The following is a 14,204-nucleotide window of genomic DNA, read 5'->3' as shown; positions in this document are numbered from 1 at the left end:
CAGTGGTCATGTCAGGGCATGACGCCGTGTGTCTGACTGGAGCACAGGACAGCGACCACTCCTGTATGGGCCCTCTCCCCCCTCCCTTCGCTTTTTCGGCCCTTTCCCGTGACACTTTGTGTCTCCCTCCTCCTCTCTCGTATTCGATTCCTTTCCGTTGCAACGCTCCCACCCTTTCCACCCCCTCTCTCGTCGCCTGCCGCCTCTGCAGACAAGGTATGGAGTGGACAGAAGTGAAGCAGGAGCAGCTCCATCGCTTCTTGGAAGCCTTCACTAGCCCTGACCCAGCGGTGCAGGCCTTGAACCTAGAACAGCTCCAAGCCCTGTCGCACCACCCGTCCGCGCTAGTGTCCACACTCGCTATTGTCTGTGATGCAACAGTCTCCGTCACTGTGCGGCTCTCTGCCACTACGGTGGCTCGTCAGCTGATGCACTGCAGCGACCGTCTGCCTCTCTACCTCAGCGCTACAGGGAAGGATCCAACAACGGCGGTGCAGTCTATAGCGGAGACCCTCTTTGACGCCGCTCTCGGAGACTCATCCTCGCTATCATCGGCAACCGCGGCCGCACCACTACAGCGAGCCACAAGTAATCTCATCGCCTGCCTACTGAGTGGATTGGCTCACACAAGCCTGGCATCCACCGCCACGGCAGTCTGGTCCCGCATTATATCCTCTCTCCTCCACCGCACAGACCCGGCCATGTGCATTGTGAGCGACGCATTTGAAGGCGGTCGTCGACACACACCTCAGCATGAGTGCCGGTGCGCTGCATTACTGCGCGTGATATGCGAGGGTCCGCTTTCCACATCGAAGGTTCTGCGGGAATGGGTGGGTGGCCAAGCAGCCGAGAGCTTGGCCCTCTGCTCCCTTTTCTCACAGCTGCTGCAACTTCTTGAAAGACAGATGGAGACAGACCAGGCTGCAAGCGGGGCTGTGGCGCGTTTCAATGCACTGTGTCTGGAGGAGACACTCGCTGGTTTTCGGGCGTGCATGGAGTCGGGTGTGCTACCTTGTGGGCCTTCAGACTTCTCGAGTGCATCCGCTAGTGACCACCCTGCCATCCCGTCTGGTACGGACAGCGGCAGCACCAGCTTGGGTGAGGGGCCTGCTGCGCAGGCACTTCGCGTCGTGGGTACCGCGGTTCTCAGTGTTCAAAGTGCCGCTCAGGGCCTCATTCTCCGCCACGTACTGGGGCGTCTGGAGATTTTGGACAGTCAGAGGGCTGACAGTGTTTTCCTGCACGAGGCTGTTGTGGTTGCCGCTCCTTTCGTGGCAGTTGGCATGCGGTACATGGCTGACGCCGTCGCGCTCAACGCTATCGCGCCCCTTCACAGTGCCTTTCACACTACGGTGACTCCCCTTCTTGCGAGATTCTGCCGTGCAGCGTGCCTTGCTGAGCTTCAGTATGACAATGCTGGTGAGTCTGACAGCGTTCACGCCGCCGTCTTGGCGTGCGTAAACTACATGACGGAGTGGATGAATGCCGAGAGCGCGCGTCTCAGAACCCCCTCAATCCACCTTGCCGCGCCCTCAGCGCATCCCTCGACGGTGACCGCATCAGCAGACGGCTACGTCTCCTGCCTCTACAGCATGCTAGTAGACGCAGCTACCCTTCCATCATCGGTAGCTGATGGGCTAGTGGAACACACAACACACCATCCGGACAGCGCAGCTGAATTTCTGGTAAAGTCGGCCACCGGGCGGCGTCGGGGGCCCCGCGGCAGTCACACCCCGAAAACTTACGATGGCTGGGCTTCGATTGCTGTCGAGTCAGCCGAAGGAACGGAGAATGCATCAGCAGAAGTCCCGGCGAAGTGTGACGATGAGGAGGAGGACACCTTACGTGCAGACGCGCTGGAAGTCGCGCTACCGGACAACGGGACACTACGGCAGGCTGTAGCGTGGTGTGCGCTTAGTCTCTCGTGCCAGCCGGAGTGGTTGATGGCGATTGCCCCTTTTGTTGCGCGCCCCGTAACAATCCTCCCGCCCTCAAGCCTCGCTGCAGCCTGCACTGTGGAGTCCATTTTGTTTATGACGAATGAAGTCCTCGATGGTATTCTCGCTGACGACAAAGTCAGCGCCTCCCTTGCTGCAGCGACTCCTGAGCTGCTCGAGGAAAACCTTGCAGAGCAGCTGCAGTCTATCCTGAGCCTCTTTAGCCCACTAACACAAGGTGACCTTGGCACTCGCGCTCCATTCTTTGTGCGTATCCAGGCCGTGCGGTATCTTGGAAGACTTGTGGTGGGCTTACTCAACGCATGGCAACACACTTTCGGCGCTGATCACGTGGCTCCAAGCAGGTTGCGCATTGTAGAGCGTACCCACAGGGTGATGCTTACAAATGGTGGCCTGGAGAAGCTTCTTGACCTGGTTCTCGGTTGCCTGATCACGGAGGTTAATAAAGCGGCTCAGGTGGAATGCGTCAAGACTCTCAACTCTACTCTCACCTCATGCCTGAAGGTGATGAACCAGCTGATGCGCAGTCCCGTGAACGACGAGGATGCATCGGACCTCGAGGAGGAATCCCTGGACAGCACGAGCACCAGCAGCAGTGGCGGCAAGAATGCGGGTGAGGGAGATGAAGAGGCGGCTGGCCATCTTTTGCACAGCGACCATTGCGAACGTGCCCGCGTCTTTTGCCAGTCCTTTGGAGCGACAACGCACGTTCGCGCCATTGTGGAGGTGTTGCGTGTTATTTCTTCACACCTCCCATCCTTCCAGTGGAGCGTCCGGCAAGGTGTGTACCATCTCTTCAGCGAAGTGCTGCCCTCACTCTGGCAAACAGCACCATTGGTGGACTCCTTGTTTGCAAGGCCAGCGGATGGCACTGACTCATTAGCATCGTACTCTGCTCGCTTAGTGACTGCGCAGGTTTTGGAGATGCTGGCTCAACACTACACGGAACTCCTCCGCATCTCTTCTCTCTCCGACAACGCCTCTCCGATGCTCGAGATGGCGACGCTTCTGACGTCGATGGCAGATGTGGCGAGTGCGATGGATGGTGGTGCACTGGAAATGGTTGTGCCGTGGATTCTGCAAGTGGCTCACCACATGCTCAACCTCTACGCTCACTATCTCACCCGTCGTGCACACTCTAACCACTCGCCCATTGCTGACAGCGCAGGTCGAGTTGTGGACATGACAGATATGTGCATGGTGACCCTCGATCTTGTAAGCTGCGTGTGTGATGGTGTCATAGACCGCGACGAACTCTTGAAGCAGCAGCTGCGGCCGCAAGAAGCTGGCGGCGCTTTCGGAATCATTGATGGGCGCATGATGGCCCTTACATCGTCGCTGCTCCTCCCTCTAGCCGCCAGCGGCATCGGATGTAATGGCACGCTGAGCAGTTGCAGCAGTGCTGAGGCGCTCCCAAATCGCTGCATGGCTCTTCTGTCCGTATGTCAGTCACTGCCAGAGCATCCAACCCATGTCTCGACAACGCCAAGCAGCATGACTACAGACGAGGGTGTTGAAGATGAAGCGTTTTGTCTTCTGGATGAGTTCGGTGAAGTGCGCCGAGCCTGCTTCGCTATCGTTTATGACTGCGTCTTCCTCGTTGCGTACCCCTCCTCCCTTTTTCGGCCTCTTGATGTGGCTCTAGCGCCAGGCACTGGAGCGGTGAGCAGCCCGAGATGCCTTTCCGACTCTCTTGGAAGGGATCTCTTTGCGTTGTGCATGCGCGAGGTGCTTCCCTCTATTACGCCTTTGCCTCCAACGCCGAGTGAAGAGTACGAGGCGCACTTCCGCCTTGCCTCGACCCACAACGTTGCAGCCTCCGATGCCTGGCTTTGTGTGGGGTCTCTTTTGAGTCTTTGGGACCAGCAGCACTGGAAAACGAGACGCAGCGCCCCGAGTTGTGCGCAACCCACGTGCGAAGGCGAACGCGGCCCCTGCTCAGTATTCTACCTCGCTGGACTTGAGTCCACTGTAGAGCTGCACTCGCACTGTCTGCGCACTGTGAACGAGCTCTTGGCGCTCCTACAAGACAAGAAAGCCACTGTCATGTCCAACATGAGGCTGAACATGATCACTGCCGTCTGCGGTTTGGCAGTGCTGCTATGCGCCCCAGGTTGTTCGCACACCAATTCTGGTTCACTGGCACCAGTGGGCGCCCTTCCCTTCGCGACCATCTCTGCTGTGTTTTTGGTGGCCTCGAGCACTCGTATACAGGAATACGCTTCCGGTGCCTCGTGCGGCGACCTGGGCGGCATCAACGAAGCTGCCCACGTGCTGTGGTGCCTTGGCCGCCTGTGGCAGGAGATGATACAGCCGCTTCCTCATGACGCTTTGTGCACGTTTCTGCGCTTGCATGGAAAAGAGATTGCTAAGACGATTTCGTGGTGGACACGGTGTGTGTTTGGGCCGAAGAAGCGGCTGACACCTGCTGAGCCCCCTGCGTCAGCATCGGCCCCCTTCTGGGGATCCCTCCTGGAGCTGTGGCGACCTATCGCGCGCACACTTGTGCAGGCCGAACAAGGGAAAGCACTCTCACTGACACAGGCACAGCTCTCTGTGCTGAGTGAACTGGAGAGATTATGACAACAGAGAACATCCTAGTGCGAATAACAGAAAACCGTGTCGCTGCTTTTCGGCTCCGTCTGTGGCCAATTGCTTTTTCCCCTACGTAACGCATGTGTAACTATCATTCTAATCCGGACTTCACCGCCAGAGACGGGGAGCTTTCGCTTTAATGGTAAGGGGTCTGGCACAAGACACAGCCTCTTGCAGTGAGTATCCCCGAATGCTTATCTACACCACCTCACCGTCCCACACGCAGCAACAGCAGCGCCCCTTCTCTTTTTCCAGCTGCTACCGAGTACACTGCACCTACGTGAAACGCGTGCCAGGCATGCCTTTTGGTGGCGACGCTACTACGAAGGTGGGCAGTCATGGTTTCTGTGCGCTGTGTTCCATGTGTACGTCAACGTCCACAGGCCCGTTCCCCCCTTCTGCGGGTACTTCATGCATCTACCCTTTGCCTTTCTCTTGCCATTTCTGGGTTTATCCAGCTTGTCGTGCTGCCCACTTGCATTGTGGTCTGTGCATTGTTGCATCCACTCCACTCCTCACCAGCCTCCCACTTCTCTCCACTCTGCTACCCACAGTATCGTACACACACACACACACACACACACACACACACACACACACGCATACCTCTATAATACGGCCAAGAGACATGCCGTCACCCCCCACCTGCCAGTACGGATCGTACCACCAGTGCGAGTGCTACGGCCACGATACGGAGCTGCCCAACTACCGCCGTGACATCAGCAACCCGCGCACACTGCAGGGGTATTACGCCCCAAATGGTGGGTGCCCTTGCCCTGCCAAGTTCGGCGCGGAAAAAAATGGACTATACTGCTCAGCCCGCGGCGCAGACCCGTCCGCGATGCCTAAAGTGACCTTTCGTGCCGCAGACGGCCCCCACACGGTTCACACGTCCGCTAACGTTGACGGACACGGCCGCGACACGGCAACAAACACCCGCACCGCCTTTCCCAACTCGCGCAACTACGGCGGCACGGTGGCCCAACGTGGCCCCACCACTCTGAACACGAGGCCGCAACTCGAGGCATCTCGCAAGGCGCGTGCTGAGGCCAAACGCGAGGAACGTGCACAGGAGCGCAAAAACTTCTTGCGTAGTGTCCTGCGAGATGAGATGCTGGCCCGCATGGATGCAGAAGGGAAGCGGGCGGCATTAGAGGCGGAGACAGGCCTCATGGCCACCCATCACGCCGATGAGTACGAAGCGAGTCAGCGGGTGGCAGGTAATATCCGTGGCGGGCTCGGCTCCACATCACATGACCGGGACACCGCCCTCACTCTCGGAGAGCAGTACGGCGAGATTATGGACGAACTGGAGTACGTGGCAGACCAGCCTGTCGGCTCCAAGTACAACATCATCCGTCTACACTACCTCGTGGAGGAAGAAAACCGGCTGAACCGGCTCCGCTGGCAGGAGCGGATGCGGAAGGCGGCGGAGGCAATGCAGAGCATAAAGTGATGGATATCGCCCTCCTGGTGTTTTGCTCTTCTCTTGTGACTCAGCAGGTCTGTGGAATGCGTTTTCTTCACCGTGTTTGGCAAACGAGTGCCTGCCCACACAGGCAGGAGCGCATGCCCATTTATCGCCAGCACTGTACCCCCTCCCCCTCACCCATCCTGTTCTCTTCACCTTTTATGCTGAAAGCGATTACTCTTGTTCTTTCTCTTCTCCCGGTCACTCTCACCTGGTCTTCTCTCCTCCGATGTTGAGCTCTCATGTACAATGCCGTGCCTTCTTTTGCTTTCCCTTGGCTGCAGAATCGAAGTCGCACACGCACACCTTCAGCCCAGCTCCTTTTAGCGGCTCAGGAAGGCTTTTCCCCCTTGTAAATTGCGCTTTCTTTCCTGGCACCTCGCCATGTGTTCTGCGTGCCACATCACGCCACGGTGCGCTTGTGTGTGTGTGTGCACGACTGCGTTAGACGTGTGACGTCCAAATAGGGCGCCTCCGTAGGACCCTCTCGCCTGCATGCATCTCAGAGCCACATCTTTAGTATAGTACCTGGAAACGCAGAAGCCCGCCTCCTGCACCTACACACATACACACCTCAACAGGTACATGCAGTTACACCTTCACATCAGGCTCTAACCGCCGCCAAAGGGGGTCTGCCCTTCTTTTTCAGTTTTCCTGGTCCCTCTTCGTGTGAGAACACCCCCCGCGACAGAGCGACACGCACATACCCTCACCCCGCTCATGAGGTCTCTCATTGCTCTTTCCGAGTGTGTCTCGTCCATACTGCCTTCCTCCGTTGATCCCACTTGCCGTCTTTGCTGCTTCCTCCATCTCTCTCTTACGGTTCCCCTTCCTCCTCCTCCCCCCTCAGTTGGTCACCGCGTGACATCCTGTGCGTGGTTGTGTTTTGCATTCGCATTCCCTTTTTCAGCTCCATCTTGAACGCATCGTATCACTGCACAGTGGGCACATAAACTGCCACTCTCATCATCACTCTTCTCAGCACGCACCGATGAGCACCACCGCAGGTACGCTACCTCCAGTGAAGGGTACCTCGGCCAAGAGGTCGCTGCAGAAGAGACAGCCGGCAGACGCCAGGGGGAATGGCACCAGTGCTGCAGCGGACCCTCATTGCTACCACAAATGCCGCTGCTACGGCCATGACGAGACACTCCCCAACTACAAACTTCTCGCCATTCCGCGTACTAACAACTACTACGCAGCTACTGGTGGCTGCCCCTGCGTGCCCCGCGTAGCAGCCCATCCTGGTAGCTGGCGACTGAAGGAGGGCCAGCTGCGCTCCTCCACCTATCGCTGCGGCACTGGGTGCACCAAGAAGAGTGCTGCAGCGACTTTGGGGTGCTGTAACCACAGCGGGGACCAATACGGATGGCGGCGGGGGCCGCACAGAGTTCTGGATAAGAACACTGCAGCAACGGGCAAGTGCGACACGTTCGGCAATCTCGCCTTCAAGTCCACCTCCGGCGTGTACTGCGGCGTGGACGGCGACGACCTCAGCGACGTGAGCAGTGCGTCTCCACAGAAGCTAGAGGATCTGGAGGCACTCATTCTCGAAGAACACCAGCAGCGCATGCGCGTAGAGGAGGACGTCGATGAGCTGGCTGGTATCCAGCATAACGGCACAGCGGACTTCTACAAGAAGAAGCACAACGACGCAGCTCGCCGCCGGCTGCTCGCGCAGATCTCCGAAGTGGAGCTACAGGAGCTCCTGCGCGATGTGAAGAACATTGTGGACCGCCCGCTCAACCAGACGAACATGGATCTTCTGCGTCGCATTCTGCACCGCCAGGAGCACCTCCAGCGCCAGCGTGAGTACTATGCTTCTCAGGTGCAGGAGTGATGTAAAGCTGCACTCCACGGCCCAAGGGTAACTCAGAATGCCAGAAAAGACAAAGGGGGAGAAGACAGCACCGCCGACCCTACCTGTCGCATGTCTTTGGGTGCATCGAACCACGGCGGAGACGCCAACGGATTTCACGCCTCCGTCTCGCTCCATTGCACGCGCCATGGTGACCGAACCTAGCTGTGTTGTTTCTTTCCTTCTCCTCTCCCTCCTTCTCTCTCGTCCTCTGCGGTAGTTTGTGAATCGATGCCTCAAACCGTGGGAAGGACATCTACTGCTGTTGCTGGGACTTTGCCTCCCCCTCCCTCTCCCTTCTTTCTTTTTCACTACTTCGTAGATGTACAGCGGCACCTCTCCCCTTCTCTCTTCTCCTTTGTCAATCACACATTCGTATGGTGCGGCATGCCTCCGCCCCCACTCCCCCTCCCTCCTCCTCTCCCTCCTGTACTCGTTTACGCTGTTGACCGCGATGCGTGTGTGTGTGTGTGTGATTCGCCTCTGTATGCATGGCTGCCTGCGACAAATGAAGCTGACCAATACTCCCCACACGTTTATTCGGCGCGCAACGCGCTGCGAAGGCAAACATTCAGCGGTCGAGGGTCATGTGTATGTTCTTCTCTCTGCATGTCTATCTGCCTGTCCTCTGCGTGCGTTTGAAGCAGCGGTGCCCCATGGGGTGTGTGCAACATCCTTTCTCTGATCTGCACTAGCTCCGTAAAAAGCTACCAAAGCACCTCTACTAGTCACACACTGGCCCGTACCAATGACTGGGTCGCCACAAACATAATCACGGCTCCTCTCTCTTCACCTCCACTTCCTGTGTCTTTTCTCGCGCATCCCAGTGTCGACTCAGGTGCCAAGACTCTGGTGGGCCACTCCTCACAGCTGCGAGTAGTCGCATCACATACGAACGAAACCATCGACATCTTGGTCTTTCCACCTAAGGGGGACTCTATAGACTCACACTCTGAGTGCCCCACAACCCAACTGCAACATTTACTCATAGAGAACCCGACGCAAAACTGCGCATACACGCTTCCCTTGCCGAAAGACGCACACCCGCCGCTCGTCAAACTCTTCATCTCTTCTTGGTGACTTTTACCGCACCCTTTCTGACCTGGGCACACCGATGATCCGCAGCTACTTTAATCTAGACGACATTGGTGCCTACGAGGAGCCTGTCGTCGTCACCTTCGCTGTCCCGTCGTTCAATATGGGCAAGGATCTAACCGTTCGCACCCACGAAGGCGAAACCGTTTCCGAGGTGGCAGCGGGCTGTGTGGCAACCGTTCCTTTGTGGGCTGCGACGGCCCTCCGCACTGAGGGCTACGTCAGCGTCCATGCGCCTCACAAGTTCTCCCTTGCCACGTTTCGCGAGTTTAAGACGGACCCACTTGCCCCCAGCCTTCATCGCAAGTCGCCCTACTTCTACCAAGCCGGACTGCAGCTCTGCCGGCTACTGAGCAACCCCACGTCGGGCGGTCACATGAGCGCCGAAGGCAACCGCCTTGCCGCCCAACTCTTCCGTCTCTACCAACTTCGCTACCTGCGCATCATCTTCGCTGCTGCAAAGAAAGGGTTTGACCTTAACGACATTCGCGACAAGCTGGAGGAATCGGAGCGGCACCTGCTCGACTCATACCTTCGTGGCCAGGCAGAAGAAGCCCTTTGGTACGCGAAGTTTTCCTAGCACTTTGTGAAGGGAAACATTAACCCTGCTGTGACATCCCTGCGGCTGGTGGTGAACACTCTACTCAGCCAAGTGGAAGTCTTCCTCGAAAAGGTGAGCGCGCTGCAGTCAGACGATCGACTCAGTGTTGCATCCCGAATGACGCACGCTTTGCGGTCCCATCTTATTCTCACCATTCATGGTGTTGTTGTTTGGCCTCAGCAGATGCGCGCCTAGCACGCCTTTGTCGTAGGGACCTGACATGGCGCAGCGCAGCTCCGACGCTTCAGTCTTCCGCTCTCTTCATCCAGCTCTGTCCGCACACGAGTACCGCTACGGTATGCAATGAACCTAGCAAATCCACTGCCAGCATCCTCCCCCCTCCGCCTTCTGCCACACCTCTTCCTCAGATCCACATCCTACTCACTCAGAAATACTCAGCCGGTGCGACACTCTCTGCCCGTCACCGGTTTCTTCCGTGTTTCCTTCTCTTCTTGTACTCCTGTGTGCACTATGGCAGACCAGTCACGCGACTCCTCCCCCGACACAGCAGACGACCGCCCGCCGGTGAACCATGACTCCGTCTTGCGTTACCCATTTCGAGAGATGCGGATGGACTGGTTTGATGACTACATGGATAACATCTCTCCGTCGAAGCGCGTTGCGGTGGCGACTCGGCTGATGGACTGCCTAATGGCGCACACGGTTCTCCATGAGGACCCGTTCCTCGAAAAGGCGGTGACATTCATTTACAACCGCGTGGCAACTCACGAGACGTTCCGTAACATGACTGGCGTCTTCGGCGAGGCGCACGACGTCTTCCGGATTGTGTGTATGACCGCCAAGTTCACTGTGTCAAACGCCGGCGAAAAAACTGCGTTGCTCAACTTGCTGGACCAGCACTGCACACGCTTTCAGGCAGCGGCGCAGAAGGTGAAGTCCGACAACTCCGAGACCCTCGCCGCGGCTGCCGGGAACGTGACGGAGTGTGTGGGCTTTCTGCGCAAGAACATGACCTCTGCCGAGGCCTTTCGCCGCCTCATGGACTCCATCAAGTTTCTTTTCTTCACTGTCAACACTCGCAATGGTGTTTCCCCGTACTCGTCGAACGGTAAGTTGCTCTTCAACACCTTTGTATGCTGCGATGGATGCCCTTGCTACACAAAGCTGCGCACCGGCCCGACCGTCTTCCTGCGCGACATGGAGAAGATCAAGGTACTCGACTGCGTCATGATCGCCGCGGTCAACGCGAAGGACGCACGCATGCACGACACCACCTCCAAGTTCCTGCACAACTTCTGCAAGGACTTCATGGAGAACCCGCACCTGGACGACATTGGCCACCTCGTCCACAACGGGCGACTCTTCTACTGCCGCACAGCCCTGTTCGACGCCCTCGACAACATCGAGTCCATCTCGTCCCCGCAGAGTGACATCGCAGACTTGCCGAGCGCGAAGACGCTCACCTTGGACCGCATCGTCCTGGCACTACTGTGGGTGAAGAGCGAGGTGAAGGAGATCCGGCTTCTGTGCAATCTGGTTCCCATCTTGAACGAAGCCCTCTCCTCCGCCGAGGCCGCCTATGGCCGACTAGACTGCGATGATGTGCTGCAGGTGCTCTACACCCTCAAAGAGCACATACTGACCGTGTTTCTCGCCCTCAGCGCCCCCGAGTATCACCTTGCAGTGCACAGCCGCGACGTGTTTGTCGGGAAGCAGGCCGACATGAAGTGCGCGAACCCGTCCTGCCCCGATACCACAAAAGACCTCCTCAAGTGCAGCGGCTGCGACGTCACGTTCTACTGCTCCTCCGAGTGCCAGAAGGCGGACTGGGACAAGCACAAGAACTTCTGCCACGAGATGGAGTCCCGCCGCAGCCAGCCGACATCGCCAATGGCGGTGTTCGGCGCAGTCCAAGTTTTGAAGCCGGTGCCGCGTTGAGGCCGTTATGGATTAACGTTTTGGCGAAACCGAGAGCCCGGCCGTGGCCCCCTACTAAGCGTAAAAGGGAAGATAACGAGCAACCCTACGTGCACGCAAACCCCGAAAGCAGACGAACCCTGCATTCCACAAGGCGCATCCCAACCAGACCTTGGCCGCCACAGGGGTGCCCCCGGCTGGAGAAAAACCTGCGCGCCGGCCAAGCGCCGCCCCACCCCGATGAACTCGCTAAGCCGGACACTCGAAAAACCCCAACCCCTTCCCTGGAAACCGGCCGAGCCGGGCCCTCTCGCGCGCGTGCTACGCCGGGCGCTGCCCCTCCGTGGACAGGGACGGGCCGCCCCCCCCCCCCCCCCCGCGGGGCCGGGGCTCGGGGGCCGGGGAAAGGCCCCAAAGGGCGGCCCCCCCCCCGGGAACCCCGGGGCGAAACAAAGCGCCGGCCCCCCCGCCCCGCGCAAAAGGCGCCGCGGGGCGCACACACAGACCCGGCCCCCCGCCGCCGGCCGGAGAGGCGCCCCCGCGCACCCCCCCCCACGCAAGCCGCGCGAAGCTTCTTTATTTTCATACTCCCCAAACGGCATACGATTTGGGAATCCATTGAAAGTAGCAAATATATTTTGCGATGCCCATGCCGAAATCGCTGCGCGGCCCGCGGGTGGGGGTGGATAGCGGCGCCCGCGCCAGGAAAACCGCCCCACCCCCCAGAAGGCCGGGGCTGCCGGCGCAGAAGCCCGCCACCACGCGCCGCGAGCGGAAGAAAAACACACCCCTGAAGTCCCAACGGGGAAGCATAAGCCCAACATGGCGATGACGTTTGGAAGTTTGCTGTTTTGCCTGCCCGCATCTTCCTCGCGGCGGAAAATTTGGCACGCACCGCCCGCACGACTCTATTGGATGCGGCCAGGTTGGCGCCTTGTTTGGCCAAGCTACGTCAAAATGAAGGGGGGGGGGGGCGATTAAAGTTTTTAAATGCGGTGCCGAGATTCGCCAGAAACCAGGAGCGGGATAACGCGGCAAAAGGGGACGGACGCTTTGCCGCCTACCGGCTCAGCATTCCTGTGTGGGAAAAAACCATACCCGCTACATTGTAAAGAAAAATGGCATTCAGGTGACAAGGGGAGCTGGCTGTGACGACGAAAGCTTTGCGTAACTAACAAGAACAAAAACTTTACAGGCAGCATGCGCGCACCATGCGCGACCGTTTCAAAGCGGCCCAAAGAGCACCCCTTGGGGATGCTACAAAAAAAAAAGAAAACACCCCCCCACTATCCCAGATCGGGCTAGAGGAGTGTCATTCTTTTTCCCTCACTGTTTATTGCGCGCTGCCTGGGTACGGGGCTGGCGCTCAAGCGGGCAGGTGGCTGAACCAGGCCCGCAGAGCCCTTGCCGACAACCCCCTAAAAAGCAACCCCCGCATGCCAAAAAAAAAAAGCAACAAGTACGTTTGCAAGCTATGAGGGATTGTTTAGATAAAGAAAAAGCACTGCCTAGTGTGAAAGAAAAATTATGGAACCGGGGTGTTTTTTAATGGCCTTGGCGTGGCGGTCCGTCACCCTTGCCTGTTCGAAAGGCGCCCTTTCCTCGCATGCCGCCGAAGCCTTGAAGCCAGTCGTTTTCATTCCTTTTAAAAGGCAGAAAAGGATTTCCTGCAGCTGCATGTTTCTGCTCTGATATTGTTTGACGGGATGCTCGGAATAACCCGCCCCCCCCTATAGCCAACTCATTTTTAGCAGCGAGTGGCGCTTTTCAGGTTGGTGTTTTTCTGCTGGTTGACAGATTTTTGGGATTTAGGGCGGCTCCCTTCTATGGCACAAAGGCCTAGCGCTCGCAGAGGTAGCCCACGTTTGTGCTCTTGCTTCTCATGCTTGCTTTTCTGATTCGAGCCCATTGCGTGCGTTGGGTTGTGGCTTCATAACGTGGGCGTCTGGGGGGCACATTTCGGGTGACTTTGCATAGCGCTGCATCGCCCCATGTTCCGTCTACAAATCCCCGTTCCGAAGGGCTACATAAGCCCTGAAGTATTATTTGGGTCGATGCTGCTCTATTTTCTCGAAGGCTCTAAAGTAGTACTTTGTGATGGTACTTTAGCGCCGGGAAGTTTTCTTTTTTTATTCTCTTCCCGCGTTTGCGGCGACAAGGTTGGTGGCTAGCGCGGCCTCCGTGAGTCAAATGAGCCGCTTCGGGAGAATAATGTGCCAGAAGAGCTTACAACTGGGCATTCTAGCCGTGACTGTGCTTTTCTCACCGCAGCTAGCAAGAGAAGGGCACCAAAGCATGCGGCCGATCGACTCACCCCCCCCTCAAAGGAACAAGTCCGGTGTTCGATCTTGCTGCCGGACTAGGTGGAAGGGAACGCTTAACAGAGTGCGGCGTTGTCTCGGCACGCGCCCGGGTTAGGGGAGGCGCCATGTCACATGATTCCCTCAATATATTCTTGAAGGTTCGTGGGGCCGCTGAACGGACACAGGATTCGCCCACCAGCGGGGGTATGTCACCGCGTGTGTGTGTTATGTGGTTTTGTAACACCCGGAAGCTGCTTACGACGATTCCACAGTATGTGTATGTTTTTGGAACCCCGCGAGTACTACGAGGATTTCCCGTCTCCCCATTCCCCGTCGACGGCGCACCGCGTAAAGCCGTGGCCTGTTCCTGCGGCGGGTTGCGCCAACGGCGGCGATTGACCCAGCCCCCGCAGCTCATAATATCCGGCCGGGGCGGGGGTGTTCT

The 14,204-nt window shown here is 57.8% G+C and overlaps 5 protein-coding genes across 5 annotated transcripts; all 5 read left to right on the top strand.

Moving 5' to 3' along the window:
- Positions 1 to 8: 8 nt before the first annotated feature.
- On the top strand, positions 9 to 4,541 carry LBRM_31_1920 (conserved hypothetical protein; the record flags this gene model as incomplete). Its single annotated transcript, XM_001567138.2, has 1 exon — positions 9 to 4,541. The coding sequence occupies one exon, from the start codon at positions 9 to 11 to the stop codon at positions 4,539 to 4,541; it is 4,533 nt and encodes a 1,510-aa protein (XP_001567188.2).
- A 640-nt stretch (positions 4,542 to 5,181) lies between these two features.
- On the top strand, positions 5,182 to 6,009 carry LBRM_31_1910 (conserved hypothetical protein; the record flags this gene model as incomplete). Its single annotated transcript, XM_001567137.1, has 1 exon — positions 5,182 to 6,009. One exon carries the CDS (start codon positions 5,182 to 5,184, stop codon positions 6,007 to 6,009), a length of 828 nt encoding a protein of 275 aa, XP_001567187.1.
- Positions 6,010 to 7,015: 1,006 nt separating this feature from the next.
- LBRM_31_1900 (conserved hypothetical protein) lies at positions 7,016 to 7,864 on the top strand (the record flags this gene model as incomplete). Its single annotated transcript, XM_001567136.1, has 1 exon — positions 7,016 to 7,864. The coding sequence occupies one exon, from the start codon at positions 7,016 to 7,018 to the stop codon at positions 7,862 to 7,864; it is 849 nt and encodes a 282-aa protein (XP_001567186.1).
- A 1,132-nt stretch (positions 7,865 to 8,996) lies between these two features.
- LBRM_31_1890 (conserved hypothetical protein) lies at positions 8,997 to 9,557 on the top strand (the record flags this gene model as incomplete). Its single annotated transcript, XM_001567135.1, has 1 exon — positions 8,997 to 9,557. One exon carries the CDS (start codon positions 8,997 to 8,999, stop codon positions 9,555 to 9,557), a length of 561 nt encoding a protein of 186 aa, XP_001567185.1.
- A 492-nt stretch (positions 9,558 to 10,049) lies between these two features.
- LBRM_31_1880 (conserved hypothetical protein) lies at positions 10,050 to 11,477 on the top strand (the record flags this gene model as incomplete). Its single annotated transcript, XM_001567134.1, has 1 exon — positions 10,050 to 11,477. One exon carries the CDS (start codon positions 10,050 to 10,052, stop codon positions 11,475 to 11,477), a length of 1,428 nt encoding a protein of 475 aa, XP_001567184.1.
- Positions 11,478 to 14,204: the final 2,727 nt, after the last annotated feature.

The sequence above is a fragment of the Leishmania braziliensis genome, chromosome 31 (genome assembly GCF_000002845.2).
Source record: "Leishmania braziliensis MHOM/BR/75/M2904 complete genome, chromosome 31".
In the NCBI taxonomy this organism is placed as follows: domain Eukaryota; phylum Euglenozoa; class Kinetoplastea; order Trypanosomatida; family Trypanosomatidae; genus Leishmania; species Leishmania braziliensis.
Note: the sequence above shows the minus strand (reverse complement) of the source record. Positions and strands in the feature narration are given on the sequence as shown.